Raw genomic sequence first — 27,285 nt, 5'->3', positions numbered from 1 at the left:
CTTGCAGTAGCCAACATTATTACAATTATGCGCTGCTGCCCTCATTTGGTTCCTTTCTGTAACTAGATGTGTATCCACCACATTCAGCTCCTTAACCATAATTAACTGAGTATGAGTCAGCTTCCTGCTTCCCTCCTTTGAAGCTGGTTCCTCAGTTGACATTGTACTGTATTTACTAGCATATGAGTCAACTTCCTGACTAGGCATTTTACCATATATACAGACAAATCAGCTCCCTGTCTGATTCTTTCTTATTTCTGGCCATGAGTCAACCCTATTTCTAGGCCTGTTAGTCACATTCTTCACTAGGCACTTTACCATGTTTCCAGGAATACGATGTGTCTCCCTAACTGGCTCCGTACCATATTTAACAGTGTGTGAGTTGCCTTCCAAAGTAGGATCTTCACAGTTTTTACAGACCTGGCTCTTATCTCTATTTCCAGGCATATGAGTTGACTTCCCACATATTAGTTCATTGTCTCCAGCTTAACTCCGGCAATCAGCAAAGACTCATTCTCATCATAGGCCCGTCTCAGTGCTGTTCTTTGATGGGTCGCTACAGAAGCAGCTGAGGGGTTGACCGGCCTTGTAGGATTTGATCTTTGCAACGCTAGCAGGGATTTCAATGCTGGGGCTGCAGCAATCCAGTGCAGAGCTCTGACTGCTGGGAGTCAGGGAGACATGGAATGGGAGGCAGAGCAGCACCCCCACCACAAGGGGGCGTGGGAGGTACATTGTCTTCCACAGTGCAATAACTGCTGGGGGTGAGCAGGCGGGACAAGAGCGGGGGCTCCTGCATCGTCAATTCCTCACCAGTAGAGGGAGAGAGATGGGGAATGGGAGTTAGGCTGCCCACAGAGCAGAGCTGTGACCACCAGGGGGCGCACAGGATCTGACAGTGCCAACCCTCATCCCGAAGGGGTGCATGGGAGGTCCTGGCAGCGCCCACACCTCACTCCCAGGGGGCACGGGGGAGCCAGGTCCTGGCAGCACCCACCCTCACCTCCAGGGAGCACATGGGAGCCAGGTCCTGGCAGCACCCACCCTCACCTCCAGGGAGCACATGGGAGCCAGGTCCTGGCAGCACCCACACCTCACTCCCAGGGGGCACGTGGGAACCAGGTCCTGGCAGCACCTATCCATCCCAGACCGTGTGGGCCATAGACGACAGGAGGGCAGCTTCACGTGCAACATCTTTCTGTTTTATTATTATAATATATATATAAAAAAACACTATTGGAACTGGCCGGATGCGGCCCCCTCCCCCTGCCAGTGCTCAGATGCAGCATCAGTGCCTCCTGCACAGAGCAGGATGGGAGTTAAATGGGGGGGGGGCTGATGCCTCATTTAGCCCCACTCCCCTGTGACCACACATCTGCCCCTGCTCCCTGGGTGGGGGGAGGAGCCTGCCACACTTGTTCAGTCGCTCGCACCCTCGTTCCCGGGCGAGGATGCGGCTGCTCCCCCCAGTGCAAAGAAAATGTTTTAATAACAAGAACGAACTAAACTCACAGAGGAGGGGCTCATTCATCCATCCATCCCCCCCACACTCATCCCATTCCTCATTCCCGCCATCCTCATTCTTGTCCCCACACATCCAATTCCACTGTCCCTCCATTCTCACTCCTGCCCATCAGAGGCTCTGAATGACACGACCTCCCTCCCACCCATGAAAGGTGGTGAAATTGCTCCATCTACACAGGAAGTGTCACCTCTCATTAAGGTCTTGGCTAAAACAGGAAGTCACACCATTGGCCCACCCTCCGCTTCAGTCACCTCCTCCCCCCCACCTCCAGTCACAGCTGGTCCCTCCCCAATTCCTGGTTGGCTCCACCTCCCACCCCCAAACCACATACTGCCCCACTCCTCCCCAAACACAACTAGTCCTGCCTGAAGTACATAAACACGGCCCCATCTGTAACTAGCTCCAGAACACTTGCAAATGGCCCACCCACCCCTGCAAAGTAGCAATTTGCCCCACTCTCCAAATACTGACTGGCTCCGCCTGAATCTCAACTGGCTCCACCCCAGTCACAGATTGCCCCGCCCTCCGATAGTGATCCAGTCCTCTGCAATTATGACTGGACCCTATCAAGTAACAAAGTGACCCCTCCCCTCCCCAATAAACCCCACCCCCACCCCCTCCTAAACTACAATCCCCTTAACTCTGACCACCCCGGCAGCATTATTAGGAAGTAAAAATTGGGAAACAAAAGTTCTCCCTTCTGGATGATGTCCCCTAGAAAAAGGATTCAAGAGTTACAAAAAATGCATGTGTGTATGGTGGGGGGTTGGTTTTCTTTGCCACCCCCCACCCATACCCATCTTCAGGAGGGGATGTGATCTTTAACCTTTGGCTGAAGGTAGGCCAGGTGACCTCTCGGTGGCAATAAAGTCCATGGGGTTTAGAGCGCCCCTCGCTGGCTGCAGTGAGAATGGGCTTTCCCAGCACAGTCCACATGGTTCAGAGAGCCGCCCCGCCCCCCCGCTGGCTGCAGTGAGAATGGGCTCTCCCAGCACAGTCCACGTGATGCAGAGCGCCCCCAGTGGAAATGGGCTCTCCCAGCACAGTCCGGGTGGTGCAGAGTGCCCCCTGCTGGCTGCAGTGGGTTTGTTCCTGAAGGCTCTCTCAATGCTGTTTTTCTGTTGGTCTCATCCCCCCTGCTGGACCTTAGGGGAGCAGTCAAACGGGAGGGTGGCTGCTCCGGCCTAGCCACAGCCAGGGGGACTGGAGCCAACCTCCCTCCAGTCCTTTGTTCTTGCTGGGATTTTACTGGAAGACGAAAGAGAAGGGGCCGGTCGGGACCCAGTCGTGGCAGGGCACCTTCTGTACCCGCCCCGTCCCCCCACCATGGGGGGGGGTGGTTCTGCGGGGTTACCGCCTGCAGGATTCATCTGCCAGAAGAGAGAGAGGGGGAAATGAGTAGGAAACGGGAGAGGGGGAAACCTAGCAGGGACAGACAGGGGAACAGAACCCAGCAGTCCCTGCTCTAACCCACTAGACCCCTCCCTCCCAGAGCTGGGAGTTGTAAGCATAGCAGCCGTGCCTGATGGATGTTGGAGGAGAGGGAGGGGCATGTGCCTGGCCTTCTGAATTGGAAAGGGCAGGATACATCTGTGCCAAGGCTTGCTGGAGGCCAGTGGGCCGACACCCTTGAGCTTCCCCCATCTGGCCACTAGATGGAGCCCCAATGCCCATGGCTAGCAAAGCAAGAGGTTTTCCCAGGGGTGGGGAACCGGCAGCAGCTGTTTCATAAGCATTTTCCCAGCATGTTTCATCACCCAAGCCGCTCCCTGCCGCACAGCGCCCCCTAGTGCCGTGCTGGGGCATTGGGGCCAGCACTGACTGCCAGGGGAGAGCGCCCCCAACTAAGCCTCTAACCCCGCTCCCCGCCACACAGCGCCCCCTAGTGCTCGCTGAGACTCACCCACGATGAGGGATTTGGTCCTGAGCACACCCGGCAGGCCGCGATGGAGTAGCAGCAGCTCCTCCTCTTCCTCGTCGTCCTCCCCGTGGGGGTTGGCACAGGCCGGCGCGTCCAACTCCTCGGGGGGCCCAAACTCCTCCAGCAGGGACCCCTCGGACGGGTACTGGAAGGTGCGCTCCAGCTGGCTCTCACTGAACGAGATCTTCAACTGCAGGGGAAGGGGGAGAAGGATCAGACTAACAGGCCCATCTAGCCCGGTATCCCGCCACTGCCCCCACCACACTGGATTAGCTTTATGTCCCCACCCCCTGTTTAAGTGTGACTCTACAGTAACTTATCAGTGCCCACGGTCTTAGACCCTGCACCAGTGGGTGAGTCCATAGCACAAAGAGACCCTACAATAACAAACCAGTGGATGGCTCCCCAGTGCACCTGAGAGACCCTAAAATAATCACTAGTGTGCTGGATCCCAGCGCCCACACAAAGACTCTTCAGTAACCCCTGTGCCTATCCCCAGGGCTGAAAGACCCTACAATAACAAACCGTGGCACACAGCCCTACAGCTGGGACTCTACAATGTCAAACCACTGTCTGCACCCCCAGCTGGGACTCTACAATGTCAAACCACTGTCTGCACCCCCAGTGCTGACCTGAGACCTTACAAAAACAAAACAGTGTGTGCATCTTCCATACCAAAAGACCCTATAATAACAAACGACACACAGCCTGAACTCTGACAAGAGACCCTATAACAACACTGCATGCCGATTCCCACTGCTGACTCGACGCCTTACAATAACAAATCTGTGTTTATATCCCCAGTGCTAAAAGACCCTACAATAATAAACCACCACACACAGTCTTAGCAACTACAAAAGACCCTAAAATAACAAAACAGCGTGCACATATCCCCACTGCCAAGTGACCCTACAATAACAAACCACAGCACACAGTCCAGGTAATGCCAAGAGACCCTACAATAACAAACCACAGCACGCAGCCCAGGCAAGTAATGCCAAGAAGCCCTACAATAACAGACCTCCCAGGCAGCAGCTCTCTGGGGACCCTCTGAGGACAGTGTGGCCATGGCAGTCCCACTTTGGCTAAGCCTCTGGTGGAGGGCAGCCAGGAAGCTGCCCCGCCCGCACCCCAGCTGGGCACAGAGCCCTGGCAGGAGATAAACCCTGCAGGAAATGAGATTAGACGTCCCTCCTGCAGAGAAAGACGATTCCCCAAGGGCAAGAGCATCTACCTTGACCTGCAGCTAGGCTGGGCCACAAATAGTGCAGAAGATGGAGCAGGGAGGGGGAGCCCTGCATACAGCACTGGGATGCAGCCACCTCTGGGGTGGGGCAGCGAGGGAACAGCCACACAGCGGCGCCACACAGCAGCATAAAGTGGGAGGCGAAGAGTAATCCTGTGTCCAATTGTGTGTAACCACGGGGCAGGGGCGGGGGGATTTCAGGAAGGCAGAATGGACGTGGGCTGGGGGGGGGGGGGATCTGGCCAGGACACCGGGGTTCACGCCCCAACTTGGGAGGAAAGTGCCAGGGGAGATTTAATGACTGGGCCTGGTCAGGACTTCAATTTTCTATGCAATCCAAAAGTGGCTGCCCTCAGGTATTGGGGTGAGAGCACCAGCAACAGTGCCACCTACCAAGCCCCCATCCTGCTCCTTGCAGGACAGCGCCCCCTAGTGCGCACTGGGGTATTGGGGGCAGCACCGACTGCGACAGGACAGCACCACCTACTGAGCCCCCATCCTGCTCCCTGCAGGACAGCGCCCCCTAGTGGCGCACTGGGGTATTGGGGACAGCACTGACAGCCCCATCCCAATTTCCAGTGGTGTCCCGGCCCAGCCCGGCCCCAACCCCTCCTGCTTAGCATGGTTCTAGTTTTAGCCCAGGCACCCCTCCCCCACTCTGTTTGGTGACATGGGGTGTGTGTGTGTATCTTTGATCTTATCTGTTCCCGAATTGGTTCCCATGGGAATTAATCCCCCACTAATCGCAATTAACTGAAGTCTATTAACGAGCTGGGGGAGAGGGGTCACGAGGCCAGTCCGGGGGAATTCAGGGTGAGGATCAGGGCCATAACAGCGTTATGGATGCTCACTGGTAGTGAGGGATGGGAGAAGGGCCAGAGGAGAGGTAGAGAGGCAAGTGAAAGGCCAAGGCCAGGCTGAGAGAGGGAACACCAGCATGGAAAAGAAGGGAATGTGCGAGGGGAGATGAAAGATTGCATGGGAAAGACAGGAACCTGGAAATCCAGGACGGGAGTGACAGCGGCATGGGAGGAAAAGAGGGAGCAAGGCCATGGGGGAGGGGAGGAGAGGAAAGTCCTGATGGAGAAGAACAGAAGGAGAAAACTGGGGAGCAGAGGAGAGAGAAGCAGAGGAGGGGAAGAGAGGGAATGTGAGACTAATGGGGGTGGAGGGGCAAAGAAAAGAGAAGGAGGAAATCAGGGAGGGAGGCAGAGAAAGGAAGAGGGGAATGAGACAGGAGGAAAAGAGGAATGAAGGACAGAACAAGCAGGAGCCAAGAAAAGAACAGAAGGAGAAAATCTGTGAGAGGAAGGAACAGGGGAACGAAACAGAAGAAAGGAGAGAGGAAATGGGGGTGAGGAGTGGATGAACGGGAAGGGTCCAAGAAAGAACAGAATAAGAGAATGGAAGCAGGGGGAACATGTCAGAGTCCTACAGAGACTGAAAAGATAGAAGAGGTGGTGGAGGAGGAGGAGAAATGAAGGGAAAGGGAGGGGAGAGACTGAGCGATGGAACGAAAAAGACAGTCAGCGAGAGAAAGAGAGGAGGAAGAAGGGAGTGAGAAAAAGGAGAAATGAAATATGTCTCTCTGCATCTTTCTGCGGCTCCTCCCTTGTGACTCTCACATCCCTCCCTTTCCCTCCCCACTCTCTGGCTTCATCTCTCCTCCTCAGTCTCTCTCACACTCCCCCATTCTCTCTCCTTGCCCCCCCCCCACACACACACCCAGCTGCCGGGCCCCACCCGCCCGCCCCCCCAGCTCTGGAATGTGCCTGAGTCACTCGCTCCGCTGCCTGGCTCCTAAATAAGGAGCGAACAGGCCTGGTTTGGCCGGGAGGGGGAGGGGAGGCCAGGAATCCAGCTGCCGTCCAATTCCGCACAGCTGCGCCGGGAGCCTCCCAACTCTGCTCCGGTGTCTGGCACCACCTCCATCAGGGTGTCTGCCCCTCCCGCCTGCCCCCAGAGCCCCGAAGGGGGGAGCAGAAACCGAACCCCACCCCAAGGCCCTGAGGTATGACCCTCCAGAAATGGCCTCAAATCTCCAAACTTGGCTCACGACCTTCTGGACTGGGCCCACGGCTCTCCAGAAAAGGCCATGAATCTCCAGCTACGACCTAAGACCCTCTAGACTTGACCCACATCCCTCCAGACTGGATCCCACAGCCCTCCAGAAATGGCCATCTATCTCCAGCCTGGGCCAACAACCTTCCAGAAACGGCCATGAATCTCCAGACACAGCCCAAGGCCCTTTAGACATAGCCCACATCCCTCCAGACTGGATCCCACAGCCCTCCAGAAATCGCCCTCTCTCTCCTGATGGACCCATGACCCTCCAGAAATGGCCCTGAATATCCAGATATGGCCCACCGACCCTCCATGCCACCATCGCTCTAGATCCATCGGCATCTCCAATGCTTTCTCCAGATCACTTGCCTGGAGGAACCTTCACCCCTGGCTGCCCTCCCCCCCGCATCCAGACTCCCTGTTGCTTTCCTCACAGCCCTTTCTCTCTGCCCGAGAGCTGAGGAAGGCTAGAGGGATAGGCTGGACTCTTGGTGACCCCTTTGAGCTGTAGTTTGAAGCCCAGGGCACTATCTCACAGGCTCTCCTGAGCTCCAGATCCTGTGGAGTGCTGTGTCGGAGAACGTCCGGTGCCCCTTCCCTGACCAGACCCCTCAATGTCTCTGTGAAGCACAGACCCCAGCCAAGAGACTGCTGTGCCAGAGAGAGATTGTCTGGCCTGCTGGGGAGAATAGATGGCAAAACACACCAGCTAGATGTCTGACCACACTATCTATATCCAAGCGTCCCTCTATTCATCCATAGTTCTGTCTATCCATCCATCATTAGCTCTATCCATCTATCCATTGTCAGATCATCATCGGCTTTATCCATCCATCCATGGCAAGCTCTTTCTATCTCTCCATCCTCAGCAGCATCTACATTTCCATCCCTCCATTATCAGATCTACCTATATGTCTCTGTCTACCCTCAGCTCTATCTATCCATCCGTCATCGGATCTAGCCTCAGCTCTATCCATCCATTCACAGCGGTACCCTTCCATCCCTCCATCATCAGATCTATCTGTCCATCCATCCTTAGCTCCACACATCAATTTATTCATCGACACATCTAACTAAATATCTGTTCTCAACTCCATCCATCCACCCACCCATCAACTATCTATCCATCCATCCTCAGCTTTATCTATCTATCTATCTATCTATCTATCTATCTATCTATCTATCTATCCTCAGCTCCACCCATCCACTCGTCTATCCATTGTCATATCTCTCTCTATCTCCCTATCCTCGGCTCAATCCACCATCACGAGATCTATCTATAGATCTCTCTATCTCCCCATCCTCAGTGTACTCGAGACACAGAGAAATGAAGGACTAGCCGAGGGCAACCCGCCAGGCCAGTGGCCAAGCCAGGAATAGAGACCAGGGACCCCGAGTCCCACTCCAGGGCTCTATCCACTAGGAACAGAACTGCCCCCCTCCCGCCCCGGCCAGAGCCTCAGTCCAGCTTGCATTCCTGACCCTCTCAGAGACTTGAAGTAAAAGAAGGGATAAGCAACCCCAGCCTGTCTTAGGTGGCGCTGGAGTGGTCCTGGGCAGGGATCCCTGACTGGATTCCCAGCCCTTGTTATTCCCAAGTGGGTGAGCCATATTTACCCCTTCATCATCCGTTCCAACCACCCCCCACCATCTCTACTGAGTGGGTGGGGGGTGTAGGAGTCCCTCGTGTCTCCCTTGGTGCTAGTCCCCTCCCTCCACAAGTCTTCAAGCCATTCTCCACTTTTCTGCTGACAGCTCCCATCCCGCTAAGAGGATCTGGTCCCGGTTTGGGGCGACTGGCTGGCTCAGGGACATGGGGAACGGGCAATGGGGCCTTCCCCCTCTAGGGGGCACCGGTTCCAATTGGAGAGGCAGGCTGGGCGCTGTTTCTGTCCCTCAATAGCCCAGGCAGGACCTCTGGGCCCCGGCCAGATCGGCATTAGCTCAGATAAGACTGGGGCTATTTGGGGAAACGCCTCTAAAGCTCTTATACCAAATGGCATTAACGCAGGCTGGGCTCACGGTGCTGGGGGGCGGCCTGAAGGGCTGGATTTGCAGCTCCACAGTCCTTTACTTATCCCATAATATCCACCGAGCGCCCTTTATCCTGTTCTGGCCCGGTTCGTAAGGTGTCAAAGTGGGCAGGAAAGGGTTAATCACATGTGTTTGGTGGGTGGGGCGGTGGGACGACTCAGGCACAAGGGTTGATGGCAAAGCTGGGGATGGGACCCAGGAGTCCTGACTCCCAGCCCCTCCATCCTCCCCCATTGCACTCTAACCACTAGACCCCACTCTCTTCCCAGAGCTGGGGATGGGACCCAGGCAGGGCCGGATTAACCTTTTGTGGGCCTGGCGCCAAACATATTTGTGGCTCCCATGGGGGCAATGGAGCATGGCGTGGTGGTGGGGGGGGCGGTCGGTTCCTGGAGTGAGGGGCCAGCCAGGAGCATGGCATGGCAGGGACGGCCCCGCTCTGCCCAACCCAGTGCACGGACACTATTTACAAACCGGCAGTTGCCAGATGCACAGTGGCCCACCCGGCCCTGCGCTGCCAGCATGCCCCTTCCCCTTGGGGATGGGCCAATGCCGCCCCACCCAGCCCCCCCACCCAACACCAGAACACACACACACACCCCGATTTCCTATGGCCAAAGAGCCCCAGACCTGCTATGCCCAGCGCCCCACCCAGACCATGCCACAAATGCACAGCGCCCTGCACACCACCACCCCTGCCCACCCCCCCCCTCCACAGAACCCCCACTCCCTAGTGCCCCAACACACAGAGATCTTCCTCACCCCCTCACAGCACAGCACCCACACCAGGCCCTCCAGAGACCCCCTCCCCTACGCCCTGCCTCCTGGCCACACTCACCAGCCCTGCTGGGAGGTGACTGTGTCTGTCAGCAGTGCAGCCAGGGCTGGTCCCAGGGTGGGGAATCGCTCCGGCCCTTTGGGAGTGGTGCGATCAGCCAGGCCAGGGCCTGCCCTGGCCAGGATCCCTCAGGACCTACTTGCCTGGAGCAGCCCAGCCAAGCCCTCCACACTGTTCCCTCTACACACACACCTGACCGACACTGGCCAGGCTTCTGCACCAGTCCCAGGCGGCACAGCTCTGGGGAGACAGGCAGGGCCCCACAGGTGGTGGGAAGCAGAGACTGCCTGGAGCCGGAGGTGCGCTGGGGTCCGGCCAGGGGGCAGAGAGAAGCAAGCGGATGGGGCCAGGGAGTGGAGAGGAGCCCTCGGCCGGCTGGCGGGCAGGCTGAGAGAAGCAAGTGGGGTGGGGGCGGGGGCGGGGGAGCCAGCAGGCTGGTGGGGTCTCAGGGCACAGTGCAAGCGGAGCAGGCCGGGGCCCCTTCTGAGCATGGGCCTGGCTCCATGGAGCCACTGGAGCCATTGTAAACCCAGCACTGCCCAGGAGTCCTGACTCCCAGCTCCCCCCACCCCCAATGCGCTCTAACCACTAGACTCCCCTCCCCTCCCAGAACTGCCGATGGGACCCAGGAGTCCTGACTCCCAGCCCCGCCCCCACCAGCTGCTGCTTTCGCTCTGCACTGCAATAACCACTTCCTGAGCGGGTGCAGGCTGCCCGGGGCTTCGGCTGACACAGGCCTCGATCTCCCCGCCCTTTTCCGTCCCACACGCTCCCACACGTTCCCCGCTTCCTGTTTTCGACAGGGCTGCAGCACTGCGGGAAGACGGGGCAGCCCCAGGGCCCTCTGGGTAATGCCCAGAGCGGGTGCGGGGCAGCCCAGTTAAGCTCCTCCCATGCAAACACACCTTGCTCCCTGCCTGGGGTCCGCAGCCCTGCCCCTGCAGGGATCCCCTCTAGGGGGCAGAGGGGAGTTAGGGCTCTGGGGCCACTTCAGCCCTCGATTTCCCTGCTGAGGCTGGCAGCATGGGGGAGGGGCGGGGGCGGGTTGGGATGGGGGCACATGCCCTGCTGGGGGCTGGGCTGAGATCAAACTACTTGTTACATCCAGATGGGAATGATCAACTCCAGAACCACTCCCCCTAGAGGGGAAAGGCCCCGTGCCCCAGTCCCTGCCCCCTGGGACCGGATGGGAGCTGTTGCCCCCTAGAGGGGAAAGGCCCCGTGTCCCAGTCCCTGCCCCCTGGGGCTGGATGGGAGCCGGCGCCCCCTAGAGGGGAAAGGCCCCGTGTCCCAGTCCCTGGAGCAAGGCGTCCATGATTACAAGAGCGAAATGAAGCCAAGTTCCATGCAGGGCGCGTGGCTCTAGGCGGAAGCTGAGGCTGGGGGTGAGGGGGCACCTGCAGCCGCTCTTGGGAAGCCTTGGAGTGGGATTATAGGGGCAACAGCTCTGGGGAAGATGAAGGGTTAAAGTGCCCCCCCCATCTACAGTGACCATGGCAACCTCGTCAACGCTGACCTCAGTGCTTTTAATGACTTCCTCTGGAAAAACCTGCTGGTGGCTTGTACCAATGGGAGGCCGGCAGGGCCTGGTCCCCTCCCCCATCACACCCTGCATACCCCTTTCACCCCTCCCCCATCACACCCCTTTCTCGCCATCACACCCTGCCTGCCCCCTTTCACCCTCCCCGTCTCATCCCTCCCCCATCACACCCCTTCCTTCCCCACGACATCCCTTGCCCATTCATACTCCTTCCTTCTCCCACTTTTACCCCTCCACACCCACTCCTTCCCCTAGCCCCCACCCCCCGCAAATCAGCATCCTGGAGGCTGCAGGAGTTGCTCTGTTGTCCTGGCCTCTACACCCTGGGTGAGCCTAGGGCTGTAGCGCTGGGCTGGGACCCAGCCCAGACCTGGTCCCTGGGTCCTTCTGCACGGACAGCGGCTTCCCCTTTCCCCCAAACACACAGACAGACTGTCTGCGGCTGTCGCTCTCTCACACACAGTCTCTGGGGGCCTGTGTCTTCCTCTCAGGCACATGCTCGCTTTTTCCTTTCTCTCTCTCTGCGTCTTGCACTCCTCTCCCAGAGCCAGGGATAGAACCCAGGAGTCCTGATGTCCCAGACCCTACTGTTCTAACCCACTAGACCCCACTCCCCTCCCCTCCCAGAGCTGGGGAAAGAACCCAGGAGTCCTGCCTGCCATCCGCCTCCCCCCCTTCTCTAACTGCTCTGGAAGCGTCCCTCCCTCACCAGAGGCAGCTGCATTTCAGCAGGCAGGAGAGGCTGTAGGCGGGCGGGGAGATGACGCCCAAATGAGAATGTGCCCTGGAGCCCTGTCTGAGTGACTCCCCAGCTCTGAGCTCAGCAGGGAGGGATCCCAGCCCTGGCATCCCCTGCACACTCACCCCATGCCCCCCTCCCCCAGCTCTCGGAGCATGCCCGGGAAAGACAAAGAGCAGCCCCGGACTCCCCACTATGGGGAGAGGAACAAGGCCCATGTCACCAGGCCTGAGCCACAGTCACTGACCAGGGCTACAGGCCTCCATGAGAATGGGGAACAGGGGGTGGCAGGGACTATGGTCCTGAATCAGCTATTGGGGGGAAGGTGGGGGGAGGTGCAGTCCAGGAAAGAAAGAACACAGATAGATGGATGGTTAGAGAAATATTGTGGGAGAGAAGGGGTGGATAGATAAACAGATTTATATACAGTGAATTGAAATCTCTTACTGTCCTCCCGTTCAGCTCTAGCCACTAGACCCCACTCCCCTCCCACAGCCAGAAATAGAACCCAGGAGTCCTGGCTCCCAGCCCCTCAATCCACTAGACGCCACTCCCCTCCTAGAGCTGGGGATAGAACCCAGGAGTTCTGACACCCATCCCATCCCCGCAGCTCTAACCCACTAGACCCCACTCCCCTCCTAGAGCTGGGGACAGAACCCAAGAGTCCTGGCTCCCAGCGCCCCCTGCTCTAACCCACTAGACCCCATGTCCCTCCCAGAGCTGGGGATACCCCCCCAATCCTCCCCATCACACCCCTCTAAGCCTGTCCTCTCCCCCATCAGAGATGTCACCACATTCCCCCTTAGCCTAGCTGAGCTGGCTGGACTTAGTCTTTCCCTCCCATGGCTGGAGGGGGCCCCATGGCCATCTCTAAGCTGCTAGCCCTAGTGGTCTCCCCTCCCCCCCCCCGCAGATCAGGGCACAGAGAGGCAGAAGTTGAGTGCATGGCCCTCAGCAGCTGATGTCAGCAGGGCTTCCTCTGCTGGGTGGAGTGAGGGCTCAGCCTCAGGGCAGAGAGCAAAGGAGAGAGAGACAAAGCAAGCAAGCAAGCTGGCCCCATCTCTCCAGGCTGAACGGCCCCTGCCTGCGTGGGAGGGATAAGCCGGGCGGAGATCCCAGCCGCCCGGCTGCTCCAGACCCTCCGGAAGATAAAGAGCCGTTTGTGGTGAAAGGTCTGTTTGTGATGAAAAACCGAAGCAGGAATCTGCCCTCGAGGGGGTCACAAAAGGACCGTGCAGAAGGATGGCGCCGGGCCTGAGGCAGAGGGCGCTTAGCCTGGGGACGGCGACCTGACCTGGCTCAGTACAGACGCTGGAAGGTCCTAGAGCGACAGGCGCCCCCGCTGCATTCTAGAGTGGCAGGGCCCCCACAATCCCATGGTCTAGAGCTGCAACTCGTCTCCCTTTCCTGCATTCTAGAGCGACAGGCCTCCATATTCTTCATGTCCACAACTCCATGTTCTAGAGCTTCAGCTCACATCCCACCACTGCATTCTAGAGTGACAGCCCCCATAGCCCTGTGTTCCAGATCTTCAGCTCACATCCCACCACTGCATTCTAGAGTGACAGCCCCCATGGCCCCGTGTTTTAGATCTTCAGCTCACCTCCCTTCACACCCTTTTAGAGCGACAGGCCTCTCCACTGTGCTCCGAGTGCTAGTGCCTGCGTTCTAGTGTGCCAGCCCCAGCCTCATCTTCTAGAGCTTCAACACCTCTCTTTCACTGCATTTCACAGCAACAAGCCCCTTCACTGCACTCCCACGTGCCAGGTCCTGTAACCTAGAGAGACAACCCCCACCCCCATGTTCTAGAGCTTCCGCTCACCTCCCTTCACTGCATTTTAGAGCAACATGCCCCACAATCCCATGTTCTAGAGCATCAACTTGCCTCCCTTCACTGCATTCTAGAGCAACAGGGCCCTCCATTGTGCTCCACCATGCTAGCTCCCATGTTCTAGAGTGACAGCCCCCAATCCTATGTTCCAGAGCTTTAACTCTCCACCCAATCACCGCATGCCAGAGAAACAGCGCCCTCCACTATATTCCAGAGCAACAGCCTGCCCCTCTCATGTTCTAGAGCTGCGGGCTGCCATCCTTCCAGTGTGTTTTACAGGACCAGACACCTCCAAAGCTTTCTAGAGCAACAGCCACTACATTATAGAGCGACAGGCCCTCTCTACGTCATTCCAGAGTGACATCAACAGCATTCTAGAGTGGCAGCCTGCCTTCACCACATGCTCTGAAGCGGCAACTTGCTATCTGTTCAATGCATTCTAGAGCAACCCCCTTCCTCCGCTGCACACCAGTATGACACATAGTGCGTTCTTGAGTGCTCAGCTGCCTTACCCCATGTTCTAGAGCTTCCACTCTGATTTAGAGCAACAGGCCCCTCCTATGCATTCCAGTGCAACAGGCCCTGCATTCTAGACCAACAATTACTGCCAATGCATTCTAGAGCGGCATGTGCCGCTGTTTTCTAGAACATCACAGCCTGTGTTCAAGAACAGTTGTTACCGCTGGAGTAGCAATCACCGCTCTGTTCCGGCACTGTTTTGTGGAGTAATTAACCACTGGGATATTCTGGAGCACCAGTCACCACACACTTCTAGAGTAACAATAAGCACCAGAGTGTTCTAGAACAACTGTTGCCAGAGTATTCTAGAGATACAGATAAGGCCCTGGTGCTGACAGTACCAGTACTGAGCTCCATTGCAGGGTTGTGGCTGATCACAGTAGTCTAGAGTGAAAACCACGAGAGCATTCTAGAGTAACACTCCCCACCATATTCTGTAACAGTCCCTGCAGTAATGCAGCACAACAGGATGCTGGAGCCATAAACACCGAGGTCCAGACCCTGTCAATGGAGGTCGCTCTGTCGAAGTCAGCGTAGGAAATGGAGCCCAGGATTCTAGAGCAGACCAGCATCTGGGGGTGCTAGACTAGAGCATTAAAGGGCCGAGGCAACACGTGGCATGGGAGTGGGGAAGTAAGAGGGGGTTATCTTGGCTTGGTCACCATGGGGGTGCCCACCCCTAGAGCACCTGGATTTGTGGCAATGAGTCTTCGCCATTGATGCTGAAAGGGGAAAGGTCGGGAGTTAGATAAAGAAACAAACACATATGGGGATGAGGTAGAGAGATGGATGATATGGGGACTGGATGGGCAGAGAGGGATGTATGGAGACTGGATGGATGGAGGGGGATGGATGGGGATTGGATGATGCCTATAGGGGACGGATGGATGCATGCATTAGAGAGAGGGATAGACAGATGCATATGGTGATTAGATGGATAGATAGTTGCTTATGTGGATTCAAGAGAGAGAGAGAAAGAGAAAGTGAGAGACACGAGCGCAGGGAGATGGATGATATACAGACAGACTAGCTAAAATACTATCCTATTTTTAAAACATATATTGACTACTTTAGAGCAAAGCAGTATTTATCGGGCAAGCATTACCATAGAGAGTACTGTAGTCATTTAATACTACGGTGATCTTATACCATAGACTACACTCAATTTGTTCTCAGTATTTTTGAGTACTTACCATACAACACTGTAGTATTTTAACAATATTGAGACCTATTACTTTCCCACCCTTCCAGTACTTTAAAGTATTTTTTTTAAGTAATTGCTATGCAATACTGAAAACATTTAACAGTATTTTGATCTATTCACTGGAACACCATAACATTCGGAAGCACTTACTATAGAATACTGCAGTATTTTAACAGTATCTTGACATCACCCTGTAGGATATTCTAGCGCTTCGCAGTAATTTGGGACATTACTGCAGTAATTTAACAGTCTATTCATCTAGAATACCCTGGTGCTTTACAGAGGTAAGGTGGGGGAGGTAATATATTTTATTGGACCAACTTCTATTGGTGAGCGAGACAAATTAGACCAATACAAGATATTACCTCATCCACCTTGTCCCTCTAATATCCTGGGACTGACCTGGCTACAACACTGCTGCTTTTACAGTGATTTAATGCAATGCTATAGTAATTTAACAACACCATTTTACTCTTTACTATGGAATAAAATACTACTGTATTTACTATGGAACAGTAAAATAATTTAGCCGTATTGTCATCAGTTACTCTGGAATACTCTAGTATTTTGCAGTAAACTTGAGTAACTCCACGGCAATTTAACAATACTGTGATGTTACTCTAGCACTCCGTAGTAATTTGAGCAATACTGCAGCAATTGAACAGTCGTACAGCTTATCACTGCAGAATACTCTTGACCGTTATGGTATTTACTATATAATATGGTGATTTAGCAATGCTGTAACCTGTTACTCCAAAGTACTTCAGTGTTTTTGAAGTAATTTTGAGCAATGCTCCAGCAAGTTAACAGTAGTGTGACAGGTTTCAGAGTAGCAGCCGTGTTAGTCTGTATCCGCAAAAAGAAGAACAGGAGTACTTGTGGCACCTTAGAGACTAACAAATTTATTAGAGCATAAGCTTTCGTGGACTACAGCACTACTTCTTCGTAGTGTGATGTTATTATTCTCAAGTAGTCTAGGAGTTTGCAGTGTCATTGCGCAATGGTGCATCTAACATTATTATAGCCCCTTGCTTTGGTATTTAACGTATTCACTATAGAATACCAGAGTAATGTGATTGTATTGTGATTTGTTACTCTCGAGTACTCTAATAGTCTGCAGTATGTTTGAGCTGCAATCCAACAGTACTATAGCCCCTTACTCTAAAATGTTACCATATTTACTATATAATACTAGAGCAATTTTAAAGTTGTGTGATCTGTTACGCTCAAGTACTCTAGTAGTCTGTAGTAATTTTGAGCAGTCTAACATATTATGGCCCATTAGTCTAGTATTTTTACTGTATGATACTACTACAGTAGACCCCATATTGCTCACATACTATATTTATTTCCTATATAATACCAGTACAAGATGGTATTGTGATCTGTTCCTCTCCAATACTCTAGTACTTCAAAGCAGTTACTCCAGAATCCTCAAGTTTTTTTCTTTAATGAGCATTATGGGGTAGAAAGATTTTTCCAGATGCCTCCTTGCGCTCCGTAGCCAGTGCCAGTGGGGCTGCCCCCCAGGCACAGATTCATAGCACCAGGGGGCATTTTTAGTGCCAGGAAGCTGGGCAGAGACTGCGGCTGCAAAAATGCCGTTGACGTTCAGCCACAAAGTTTAGCCAGGGATGCCTCTTGCCTAGCGACTGTCCCTGCTAAATGATCCCCTTATGAGGCAAAGAACAGACCAGCCACTGTGCACACCAGAGCCGCATCTGGCCAAGGACAACCCCAGACCCTGGACTGGGTCACATGTGTGAAAAGACTTTTGTGGATCACCCCGTTCCCTTCCGGTGCCCCCCTCCCCACCTGGCCCCTGCCACTGGGTCCCCAGTGAGAAAGAAAGAGGAGGCTTCAAGGCCCGTCCAGCCCTCAGCCTCTCTACTGAGGCTGCCAGCGACTTTCGGCCAACAGGGAAGTGGGCTGGGGCCGAACAAACTCATTTCACATTGGGGCTGTGGAATGGGAGTGACAGGGTGGGGCTGGATCAGAGCCCCACGTCTCTAGAGGGGAGAGGTCCCGTGAGCCATTCCCCATACCCCTGAGCCAGCCAATCGCCCACCCTGTGGCCAGATCAGAGCCAGTGCCCCACAAGAGGGGAAGGACCCCATATCCCATTCCTCTCCCTCCCCAAGCCAGCCAGTGCCCTTGCCCTGGGGCCAGATTGAAGCTGGCATCCCCTATCGGGGAAAGGTCAAATATCCTACTCCCCCCAGCCCCCATAAGCCAGCTACAAACTCAAGCCAGGTTACTCCAAAAGGAACCAGCTGGCTCAGAGGGGTGGGGAATGGGATATGGGACCTTTCCCCTCTAGGGGGCGCCGGCTCCCATCCAAACCTGGAGGAATTGGAATCAACCACCCTATTTCCATCCCCCGCCTTTCCTGCTCTAGCACCAGGAGAACAGGGTGGGGACGTTCCTGGACCACATCCTTGTGGATCCCATGACAACCCCGGCCTCCACCACGTGCTCTATATCCCTGGCCCACGAGGGCCAGAGACACTTCCCAACGGGAGCTGGGCCCGGGCGGGAGGTCAGAGGTCAACCATGGCTAACGGCCCCACGCCTGGGGTTGGCGTCGCCACGTTCAACCCTGTGTTAGGCACCTGAAGGAGGAGGAGAAGGAATGAGGGGAGGAGAGACAGTGAGGGATGACAAGAGGGAGGGGAAAGCGGGAGAGAAGCAAAAGGAAGAGAGAATGAAGAAAAGAGTGAACGAATGAGCAGAGGAGAGAGAAAGAAAGAGGAGGAATGAAGGAGAGCAAAAAAAAGAAAGACTAAAAAGGGAAAGAATGAGAGACACTGAGGCCAAGAAAGAATGAAACAGCCGAGAGAGGGTGTGAAAGAAAGAAAGAAAGAAAGAAAGAAAGAAAGAAAGGATAAAAATGGCGAGAGGAGGGAGAGTGAAAAGTGAGAGCACGAAGCAGAGAAAACGAAAGAGAGCAGGGAAAGGAGGAACGCAAGAGGGCGAGCGAAGGAGGGAGTGAGGAGCGCGCCGGTACCTTTTTGCGGTGGGGGTCGTTCTTGGCCAGGCAGGATTTCGACAGGGACAGGTAGCCCCCAATCACCTGGATCTCCTCCGCCGTGGGGTAGCGCTTCTTCAGTGGGGCGCCGGCTGCCTTCTCGGGCGCCGTGGGGCCCCCCTCGCCCTCGACGCCGTTCTCCACGGCTGGCACCGGTGCCTTGCGGGGATTGATGGTGATGGTGTTGCCGCTCCGGCGCTGCACGGCCGGGTGGGGCAGGGCGGAGGGGCCCCCCAGCTCCCGGGGCCCCCGGCCCCCGCGCCTCATGGCCTCCCCCTCGGCCGGCTCCTCGGCGCTGGCCGGGAGGGGAAGCTGCTCACGGCTGGGGGAGGAGGAGGAGGAAGTGGAGGCCGGAGCAGCGGCAGCCTTTGGAGGAGAAGTGCTGATTTCCTGCCGAGCCTCGCCGGGGTCTGGGGGAGGGGAGGCGGCCGCCCGGCGCGGCACCACCACGAAGGAGTTCCGCGAATGGAGGCGCAGGCTGGCCACGGCTTTGGCCTGGGCCTCGGCATCCAATATGGTGTCGACGGGCAGGCCTGAGGCTGAGGCGTCTCCATTGTCCCCCCTGCCACCTCTGTCCAGAGAGGTGACGTCTCTGCCCAGCAGGCCCGGTATCACCGCACCTGAGCCACCACCACCACCGTCACGCCTCTCCGGTGAGGTGGCTTCTCTGGCTTGTAGGCCCAGCCCCAACGCCAATGCACTGCCACCAAGCCTGGCTCCCCTCTCTGGTGAGGCAGCTTCTCTGGCTTGTAGGCCCGGCCCCACCACCAATGCACTGCCACCAGGCCTGTCTCCTGTCTCCAGTGAAGCGGCTTCTCTGGCTTGTAGGCCCGGCCCCACCGCCAATGCACCGCCACCAGGCCTGGCTCCCCTCTCCGGTGAGGCGGCTTCCCTGCCTCGCGGTCCTGGCGCCATGGCACTGCCATCACCCCTAGTTCCCGTCTCTGGCGAGGCGGCCTCTGTGCCTTGAGGCCCTGGCACCACAGCCAATGTGCTTCCACTGTGCCAGGCTCCCCTGTCCGGTGAATTGGCCTCCCTGCTCCGAGGGCCCGGCACCAATGTGCCAGGGCTGCCACCATCATGCCTGGCTCCCCTCTCTGGCGAGGCGGCCTCCCTGCCCCATGCTTTGCCGGTGGGCGAGCGCCGCGGTGGGCTCTCTGGCCAGGCCTCGGACCTGGCTTTGAACTGGCTGCGGTAGGAAGCCACGGTGAAGGGAGGCGGCGAGGGGGTCAGGCCCGGCAGGTCGCGGGGAGGGCTGGGTGTGCCACTACGGTGCTGGGCCGAGCCGGGCGGTTTCCTTGCTGCCAGGGGGCGTTCGTAGGAACCATCGGCGAGGTTCTCGGTGCTGAGGGACCTGAGCGGTCGCGGGGGTGGGTCCTCCTGGCCGAAGCGGCTTAGCAGCTTGCTGACACGCCCGCGGCGTTGCTCCGGGAGCCCCGGCCGGCAATCGGCCTCGCCGCGGCTTTGGCCAAAGGAGTTGAGGTCTTCCACGCTGCGGCTGAGGGCCGATTTGACGATGAAGACTTCGCCGGCCCGGATCTCGGTCACGCTCCCGCCGCGCCGGGCCAGCAGCTCGTTCAGGGATTCCACGCTGCCGGATTTGGCCTCCCCCTGCCGCTCGGCCCCCAGTGGCGCTGCTCCCGGCACCGACTCAATGATGATGACGTTGTCGGCCCGTAGGGTCCTCACCCCAGGGCGCTGGCTGTACAGCTCCATCAACTGCTTGGCCTTGGCGCTGGCTGCCTCGGCCTCCGGCACTGCTGTCTCCTTGCGCCTTTTCTCCAGCTGGATGAAGGGGTTCTGGTGCACTGGGCCAATCTTCTCCTGCAGCACGGTGCTCTCCTTCTGGCCCATCTCGGGTCCGGGCGGCCCCGCCACAGCCAAGGGGGGCCCTGCTCCACCGCCACCGCCCTCCGGGTCCGAGAAGGAGGTCCCGGAGCCCTGCTTGGCACGGCGGCGTTCGATGATCTCCCGCTTCCAGGCTGGCATCTTGGCCATGCGGTCCTGCTGCTCCCGCTCTCTGCGCCGCGCCTCTTCCTCTTCCTTCCGCTTCCTCTCCAGCAGCTGCAGCTTCCACTCCGGCAGGGCTGGCGCCGGAGCCGACGCCATCCTCACCCCGGGGCTGTGGGGGGCAGGGAGGGAAGTGGGGACGGGGGCAAGGGGGGGCAGGGAAGAAGGGATGGAGGATAGTTTGAGAGGATGAAAGGGAGGGATAGAGAAAGTGTCAGGGATGGAAGAAAAGGAGGAATGGAGGGATAGTTTAAGAGGACGAAAGAGAGGGATAGAGAGAGGGTCAGGGAAGGAAAGGTGGAGGAAAAGGGGAGGGATAGTTTAAGAGGATGAAAAGAAGGGATAGAGAGAGTGCCAGGGAAGGAAGGAGAGTTTAAGAGGAGGAGGAGGAGAGAGAGAAAGGGGCAGAAATGGAGGAATGGTTTACCAGGAGAAAGGTAAGGCCGGAGGAAGGGAGGGATAGAGAGTCAGGGAAGGAGGACTAACGGGAAGGAAGGAGAGAGAAAGAATGGAAGAAGGAGAGAGGGGGCTGAGGAAAGAAGGAATGAGGAAGTGGGAGAAAGGAGGGATGGAGAGAGAGCTGGGGGAGGCGGGAGAGGCAGGGAAGGAGGGATAGCGGAGCCGGCAGAGGAATCAAGGGGCTCCCTGCTCTCCCCCGCCCCTGCTCTGGGAGGAAGAGAAAGAGAGGGAAAAAAAAAAGAAAAGATGAAAAAAATCCCCAAAGTTCCGCCTGTGTCAGCCTGGCGATTTCCGGAGGGGGCGGGCACTGCTCGCCCCACCCGCCCGGCTGACAGCCCCGCACGCGGCTGGGAATCCCGGACCCCCATGGACCCCAGGAGTCCGGGGAGGGGGAAGGGACAGCTCAGCCTGGGTGGGCAATGGAACCCAGGCGTCCGGGTGGGAGAGGGAACCCAGGAGTCCGGGGAATGGGGAGTGAGGGGGATGGCTCAAACTGGGTGGAGGGGGGAACCAAGGAGTCCGGGGGGAAACCCAGGAGTCCGGGAGGATGGCTTAGGTTTGGTGGACAATGGAATACAGGAGTCCGGGCAGGGGACGGTAAATCTTGGAGAGAAGAGATCTATATTACCCCAGAGAGAGATCAAATCTTGGTGGCTCAGAGGAACCCAGGTGTCCGGGCACAGCCGGGTGCGTCGGGGGGAGGGGGGCTTTTTGGTGGGGTGGATGGAAATTACCCTGGACTCCAAACCTCGATGGCTCAGGCTAGCTGGGCTATGGGACCCAGGCGTCCGGATGGGGGAGGGGGCTGGAATTAAGCCTGTCAATCAGCATAGGGAGGGGGAGAATAATTACCCCGGAGGAAAGTAGCGGAACCCAGGCGTCCGGCCGGCGAAAAGGCGGCTCCTTTCGGCGCGGGAGGGTCCGAATTCTCCGCGGGCTCCTCAGAACCCAGGCGTCCGGGCGAGGCGTGGGGGGAGGGGAAGGTTCCAAACCGCCTTTTGTCAGCGACGATCCAGCGCCGTGGGGACCCAGGCGTCCGGGCAAAGAGATCTCAGGCTCCTATTGTCAGCGGCGGATGGGGGGGGGGGCGGGGAGGGAGAAATCTCGGTAGGACCCAGGCGTCCGGGCAAGGAGCTCGCAGGCTCCTATTGTCAGCGGCGGATTGGGGGGGGGTCAGTGAGACCCCGGCATTCGGGCAAGGATCACAACGTGTTTGTGTGTGTGGGGGAGGAGATCGACACCTCGGAGGGACCCAGGCGTCCGGGGGACTTTCCCGGCTCTCAGCGGCGGCTTCTCACGGCCCCATGCGGCTCCCCTCCCCCAGTCTGGCGGCGCCCTCCTTCGAGCCTTTCCTTGAGGGGCGGGGGGCCGATCCGCTGCCCCGCTGGGGGGGCCGGGCCGGGGAAGCGCTGGCAGGAGGCAGCGGGGCCCCAGGGAGAAATCGCTGCTGGCCCAGCCGCTGAACCGCCGGCACAGCCGTAATCCCCGCCTGGCTCATCCCCCCCAAAGCCCGGGAGAAGAGAGAGATGGGGCGAGAGAGATGGGGCGGGGGGGGGCGGGGGAGAGCTGGGGGGTGTCTTTGTGTATAAACAGAAGGGGACGAGGACACAATGCGAGGGGAGGGGCTTTGGTAGCAGAGGGGGGGGGTTGGAGTGTGCGGGGGGGAGGAGGGTCGGATCTGGACAGATGGGTAAGGGGGAGGTTATGGGGTTGGGGGCGGGCTCTCAGGAGAGGGGGCATTGAGGGAGTCTGGAGGGAAGGGGGTGGGTCAGGCTGTTGGGGTGGGTCGGGGGTGGGGGGGTCAGGGGGTGGGATGGGGAAGGTGTGTGGGGTGGGGGGATCAGGGGGTAGGGCTGGGATGGGGAGGGTGTGTGCGGTGGGGGGGATCAGGGGGTGGGTCTGGGATGGGGAGGGTGTGTGGGGTGCGGGGATCAGGGGGTGGGATGGGGAAGGTGTGTGGGGTGGGGGGGATCAGGGGGTGGGTCTGGGATGGGGAGGGTGTGTGGGGTGTGGGGATCAGGGGGTGGGTCTGGGATGGGGAGGGTGTGTGGGGTGGGGGGGATCAGGGGGTAGGTCTGGGATGGGGAGGGTGTGTGGGTTGGGGGGATCAGGGGGTGGGTCTGGGATGGGGAGGTGTGTGGGTTGGGGGGATCAGGGGGTAGGGCTGGGATGGGCGGTTCTTTGTGGGGAGCCCCCAGGCTCTCTAGAGGCACAGATAGGTTAGGGGGCAGGCTTTGATCTGGAGTGTCCACCTATTTGCATGGGGCTATGGGGGGGACGACAATGATTTGAGGATTTCGGCTTGATCTCCAGAACCTCTGAGCACGCAGGGGATTTCAAGCAATTTCTCAGTGGATCTAGAGGTACAGATTGTTGCAGGGGGGGCTTTAGGGGGGCAAGATTTGGGCTGTCAGGGCTTGGGGGTGCATACTTGTTCAGCTCTCTAAAGCAGCTGGCTCCAGTCTGGGATCCCCCCACACACCCAGTCCTGGCCCACCCAGCACCACCTAATCCCTCTCCATTCCTCTCCAGTACTACGCTCTTCCAGCCTGAGTTCGAAGGGGGTTGTTATTGGTAGGGTCTCCTCCCTCTGGGGCTGGGTGGGCCATTGATTATTGCAGGGCAGCTGGCGAGCACTGGGAGGACCCATGGCAGTTTGTTATTGTGGGGCCCCTTGCATCCACAAGGCGGTGCAGGAAGGTTGGTTATTGTAGGGTTTCCTGTGGCTGCTTGCTGATTTGTTGTTGTAGGGTAACTATCAAACACTGGCGCTGACCAGTTTGTTATTGTAGGGTCTCTCAGGCATACGGGGGTTGCTCATTATTCTAGGCTCACCCGCTAGCCCTGGGAGGACGCTGTTTATTTGGTAGGGTCTCTCAACACCTGGAGTGATTTTTAATACACCACCACCCTCTAGTGGTCTTTTCGAGGGACTGCACCTTCTGGTTCCCTTCCCTAGGTTCCTCCATAGACCGGCCCAAGGTCTCAGGGACTTAACGGGGACAACAAGAGGCAGGAGCCAACCTCTCTGGGTGAGGCGAAGGGCGCCTCTTTCAAGAGAACCCACCAAAAGCAAGTCAGTTGTGTAAACCTAGTTGCTGGGTAAAATAAACAACCCCAAGCCCTTCCACTGGCATGCAGCCACCTCTGGGGAGGGGCAGCTGGGAACAGCCTCGCAGCGACGCTGCATGGGGCTCACTCCCCCAGCGCAGAGATGCAGCCACCTCTGCGGTGGGGCAGGTGAGGAACAGCACCCAGCGGAGCTGCACCGCACTTTGGGGGGGCGGGGCTCCTGTGACCAGTTAAAGTTGCAAAGCGCGGTGGGGTTTAGGGCCAGGGACGAGAATAAACTGCGTGGGAATCAGGACAACGGGGTTACCACCCCACCTCTTGGGAAAAGGACCAAGGGCCGTTTACCAACTTCCTCCAGCACAGCGCCCCCTAGTGCTGCACTAGGGCATTGGGAACAGCGCTGAGTGCCAGGGGACAGTGCCCCTTTTCGAGCCCCCACCCTGCTCCTTGCAGCACCCTTGTTCCGGTGCTAGCCCCGCCTGACCCTTCAGGCTCAGACAAGAGCCTTAGCTAAGGCCCCCCCTCCCTCCCCCCAGCTGTCTGCTCCCTTTAATCCAGCAGGAATGCGTGACGCACACATGCCGGTAGACCTACGTCATAGCCGCACCCCCTGTATCGGCCCTTGGAACACGGGCTGGATTCTCCCCAGCCAGCCCAGCATCCACCCCCCCGCCTGTCTGGCTAAGAGCAACCTTGGGGTGCAGACGTCAACCCCACCTGGCTCCTGGCGGGGAATGAAGCAGTGCCATGGAGCAGGGGGGTTCAACTTTTTTTTTTTCATTTGCGACCCCCCCCTAAGAATTGTGTGTAGACCCCCTTGGAAATCTTAAACAGTCTGCGGAACCCCAGGGGTCCGCTGAAACCACTGCCCTACATCAACCCTGCTTCTCTAATGCAGAGATGCAATCCTATGGTTAGCGCGCCTGTACCGACACCACCCCCTGGTGGTGAGACAGTGAAATGCTATGGCTCGTACGCCTATATCACCACCGCCCCCTAGTGGTAAGACAGTGAAATGCTACGGCTAGTACGCCTGTATCACCACCGCCCCCTAGTGGAGAGTGAAATGCTATGGCTAGTGTTCCTGTACCAACACCTCCCCCTAGTGGTGAGACAGTGAAATGCTATGGCTCCTACGCCTGTATCACCACCGCCCCCTAGTGGAGAGAGAGAGAGTGAAATGCTATGACTAGTGTGCCTGTACCAACACCACCCCCTAATGGAGAGTGAAATGCTATGGCTAGTCAAGTATCAGAGGGGTAGCCGTGTTAGTCTGAATCTGTAAAAAGCAACAGTGGGTCCTGTGGCACCTTTAAGACTAACAGAAGTAGTGGAGCATAAGCTTTCATGAGTAAGAACCTCACTTCTTCAGATGCAAGTAATGGAAATTTCCAGAGGCAGGTATAAATCAGTCTGGACATAACGAGGGTAGTTCAATCAGGGAGGGTGAGGTGCTCTGCTAGCAGTTGAGGTGTGAACACCAAGGGAGGAGAAACTGCTTCTGTAGTTGGATAGCCCTGCACAGTCTTTGTTTAATCCTGATCTGATGGTGTCAAATTTGCAGATGAACTGGAGCTCAGCAGTTTCTCTTTGGAGTCTGGTCCTGAAGGTTTTTGCTGTAAGATGGCTACCTTTACATCTGCTATTGTGTGGCCAGGGAGGTTGAAGTGTTCTCCTACAGGTTTTTGTGTACCACCATTCCTGATATCTGACTTGTGTCCATTTATCCTCTTGCGTAGTGACTGTCCAGTTTGGCCAATGTATATAGCAGAGGGGCATTGCTGGCACATGATGGCATATATAACATTGGTGGACGTGCAGGTGAATGAGCTGGTCACCAGCAACCACGCACCGCACCATAACAACTCTAACTCAGGAACCAACCCATGCAACAAACCTCGATGCCAACTCTGCCACATCTCTACACCAGCAACACCATCACAGGACCTAACCAGATCAGCTACAACATCACCGGCTCATTCACCTGCACGTCCACCAATGTTATATATGCCATCATATGCCAGCAATGCCCCTCTGCTATGTACATTGGCCAAACTGGACAGTCACTACGCAAGAGGATAAATGGACACAAGTCAGATATCAGGAATGGCAATATACAAAAACCTTTAGGAGAACACTTCAACCTCCCTGGCCACAAAATAGCAGATGTAAAGGTAGCCATCTTACAGCAAAAAAACTTCAGGACCAGACTCCAAAGAGAAACTGCTGAGCTCCAGTTCATTTGCAAATTTGACACCATCAGATCAGGATTAAACAAAGACTGTGAATGGCTAGCCAACTACAGAAGCAGTTTCTCCTCCCCTGGTGTTCACACCTCAACTGCTAGCAGAGCAGCTCACCCTCCCTGATTGAACTAACCTCGTATCTCCATACTGATTTATACCTGCCTCTGGAAATTTCCATTACTTGCATCTGAAGAAGTGAGGTTCTTACCCACGAAAGCTTATGCTCCCAGTACTTCTGTTAGTCTTAAAGGTGCCACAGGACCCTCTGTTGCTATGGCTAGTGTGCCTGTTCCAACACCACTCCCTACTGGAGAGATGTGGTATAATGAAATGACTAGTGTGCACTTAGCACACTGCCCCCTGATGGGGAGATGTCATGCAATGCCATGGCAAGGGTGCATGTACCAACACCATCCCCTAACAGGCAGCATCATAACTGCTTGCTTGTCCATTTGCAGAGTAGTGACTCTTTTCCTTTAGCTGCAGGATGGTGTTTCTGGAGTAGGAGGAGCTGTTCTCTTCCCTGCACTGCCGAGCTCCCACCAGCCAAGACGAGAAGCATGAATAGAATAGGGTGCCTCAGACTTATAGATAGATTCTTAGGGTTGAAAGGGACCTCAGGAGGTCATTTAGTCCAACCCCCTGCTCAAAGCAGGGCCAATCCCCAACTAAATCCCCAAATGGCCCCCTCAAGGATTGAACTCACAACCCTGGATTTAGCAGGCCAATGCTCAAACCATTCAAAACAGCACCATCTGTTTCACAGTTAGGGGACACAGAAGCAAAAGACAAGTGACTGGTCATATCAAGTGGAGAGTGGCTGAACTGGGAAAGGAATCCAGGAGTCCCGACTCCCAACCGCCCATTGCTCTAACCACTAGACCCCCTCCCCTCTTCTCCCAGAGATTGGGGGTAGAACCTAGGAGGCCTGGCTCCAAGCCCCCCTGCTCTAACCATTAGACCCCATTCCCCTCCCAGAGCTGGGGGTACAACCCAGGAGGCAGAGAAG

General features: G+C 56.7%; 1 protein-coding gene across 2 annotated transcripts; it reads right to left on the bottom strand.

Moving 5' to 3' along the window:
• Positions 1 to 1,180: 1,180 nt before the first annotated feature.
• Positions 1,181 to 22,493, bottom strand: PPP1R18 (protein phosphatase 1 regulatory subunit 18). 2 transcript variants are annotated; one of them, XM_065563212.1, is made up of 4 exons: positions 21,811 to 22,493; positions 18,469 to 21,165; positions 3,429 to 3,636; positions 1,181 to 2,895 (listed from the first exon to the last, which is right to left on the bottom strand). In XM_065563212.1, exons 2-4 carry the CDS (start codon positions 20,596 to 20,598, stop codon positions 2,876 to 2,878), a joined length of 2,358 nt encoding a protein of 785 aa, XP_065419284.1. In that variant the 5' UTR covers positions 20,599 to 21,165; positions 21,811 to 22,493; the 3' UTR covers positions 1,181 to 2,875. The 2 variants fall into 2 exon arrangements, with proteins under 2 accessions (XP_065419284.1, XP_065419285.1); XM_065563213.1 differs by having other exon boundaries at positions 18,469 to 21,160.
• Between the last annotated feature and the right edge of the window lie 4,792 nt (positions 22,494 to 27,285).

Source organism: Chrysemys picta, chromosome 12 (assembly GCF_011386835.1).
Source record: "Chrysemys picta bellii isolate R12L10 chromosome 12, ASM1138683v2, whole genome shotgun sequence".
NCBI lineage: Eukaryota > Metazoa > Chordata > Testudines > Emydidae > Chrysemys > Chrysemys picta.
This window is presented reverse-complemented; position numbering and strand designations above follow the sequence as displayed.

Coding starts and splice junctions, on each gene's coding strand:
- PPP1R18 (XM_065563212.1), bottom strand. CDS start 20,598: ATGGCGTCGGCTCCGGCGCCAGCCCTGCCGGAGTGGAAGCTGCAGCTG. Junction 3,637..18,468: donor ACGACCCCCACCGCAAAAAG/GTACCGGCGCGC, acceptor CTTCCCCTGCAG/TTGAAGATCTCGTTCAGTGA. Junction 2,896..3,428: donor GACCAAATCCCTCATCGTGG/GTGAGTCTCAGC, acceptor CTCTTCTGGCAG/ATGAATCCTGCAGGCGGTAA.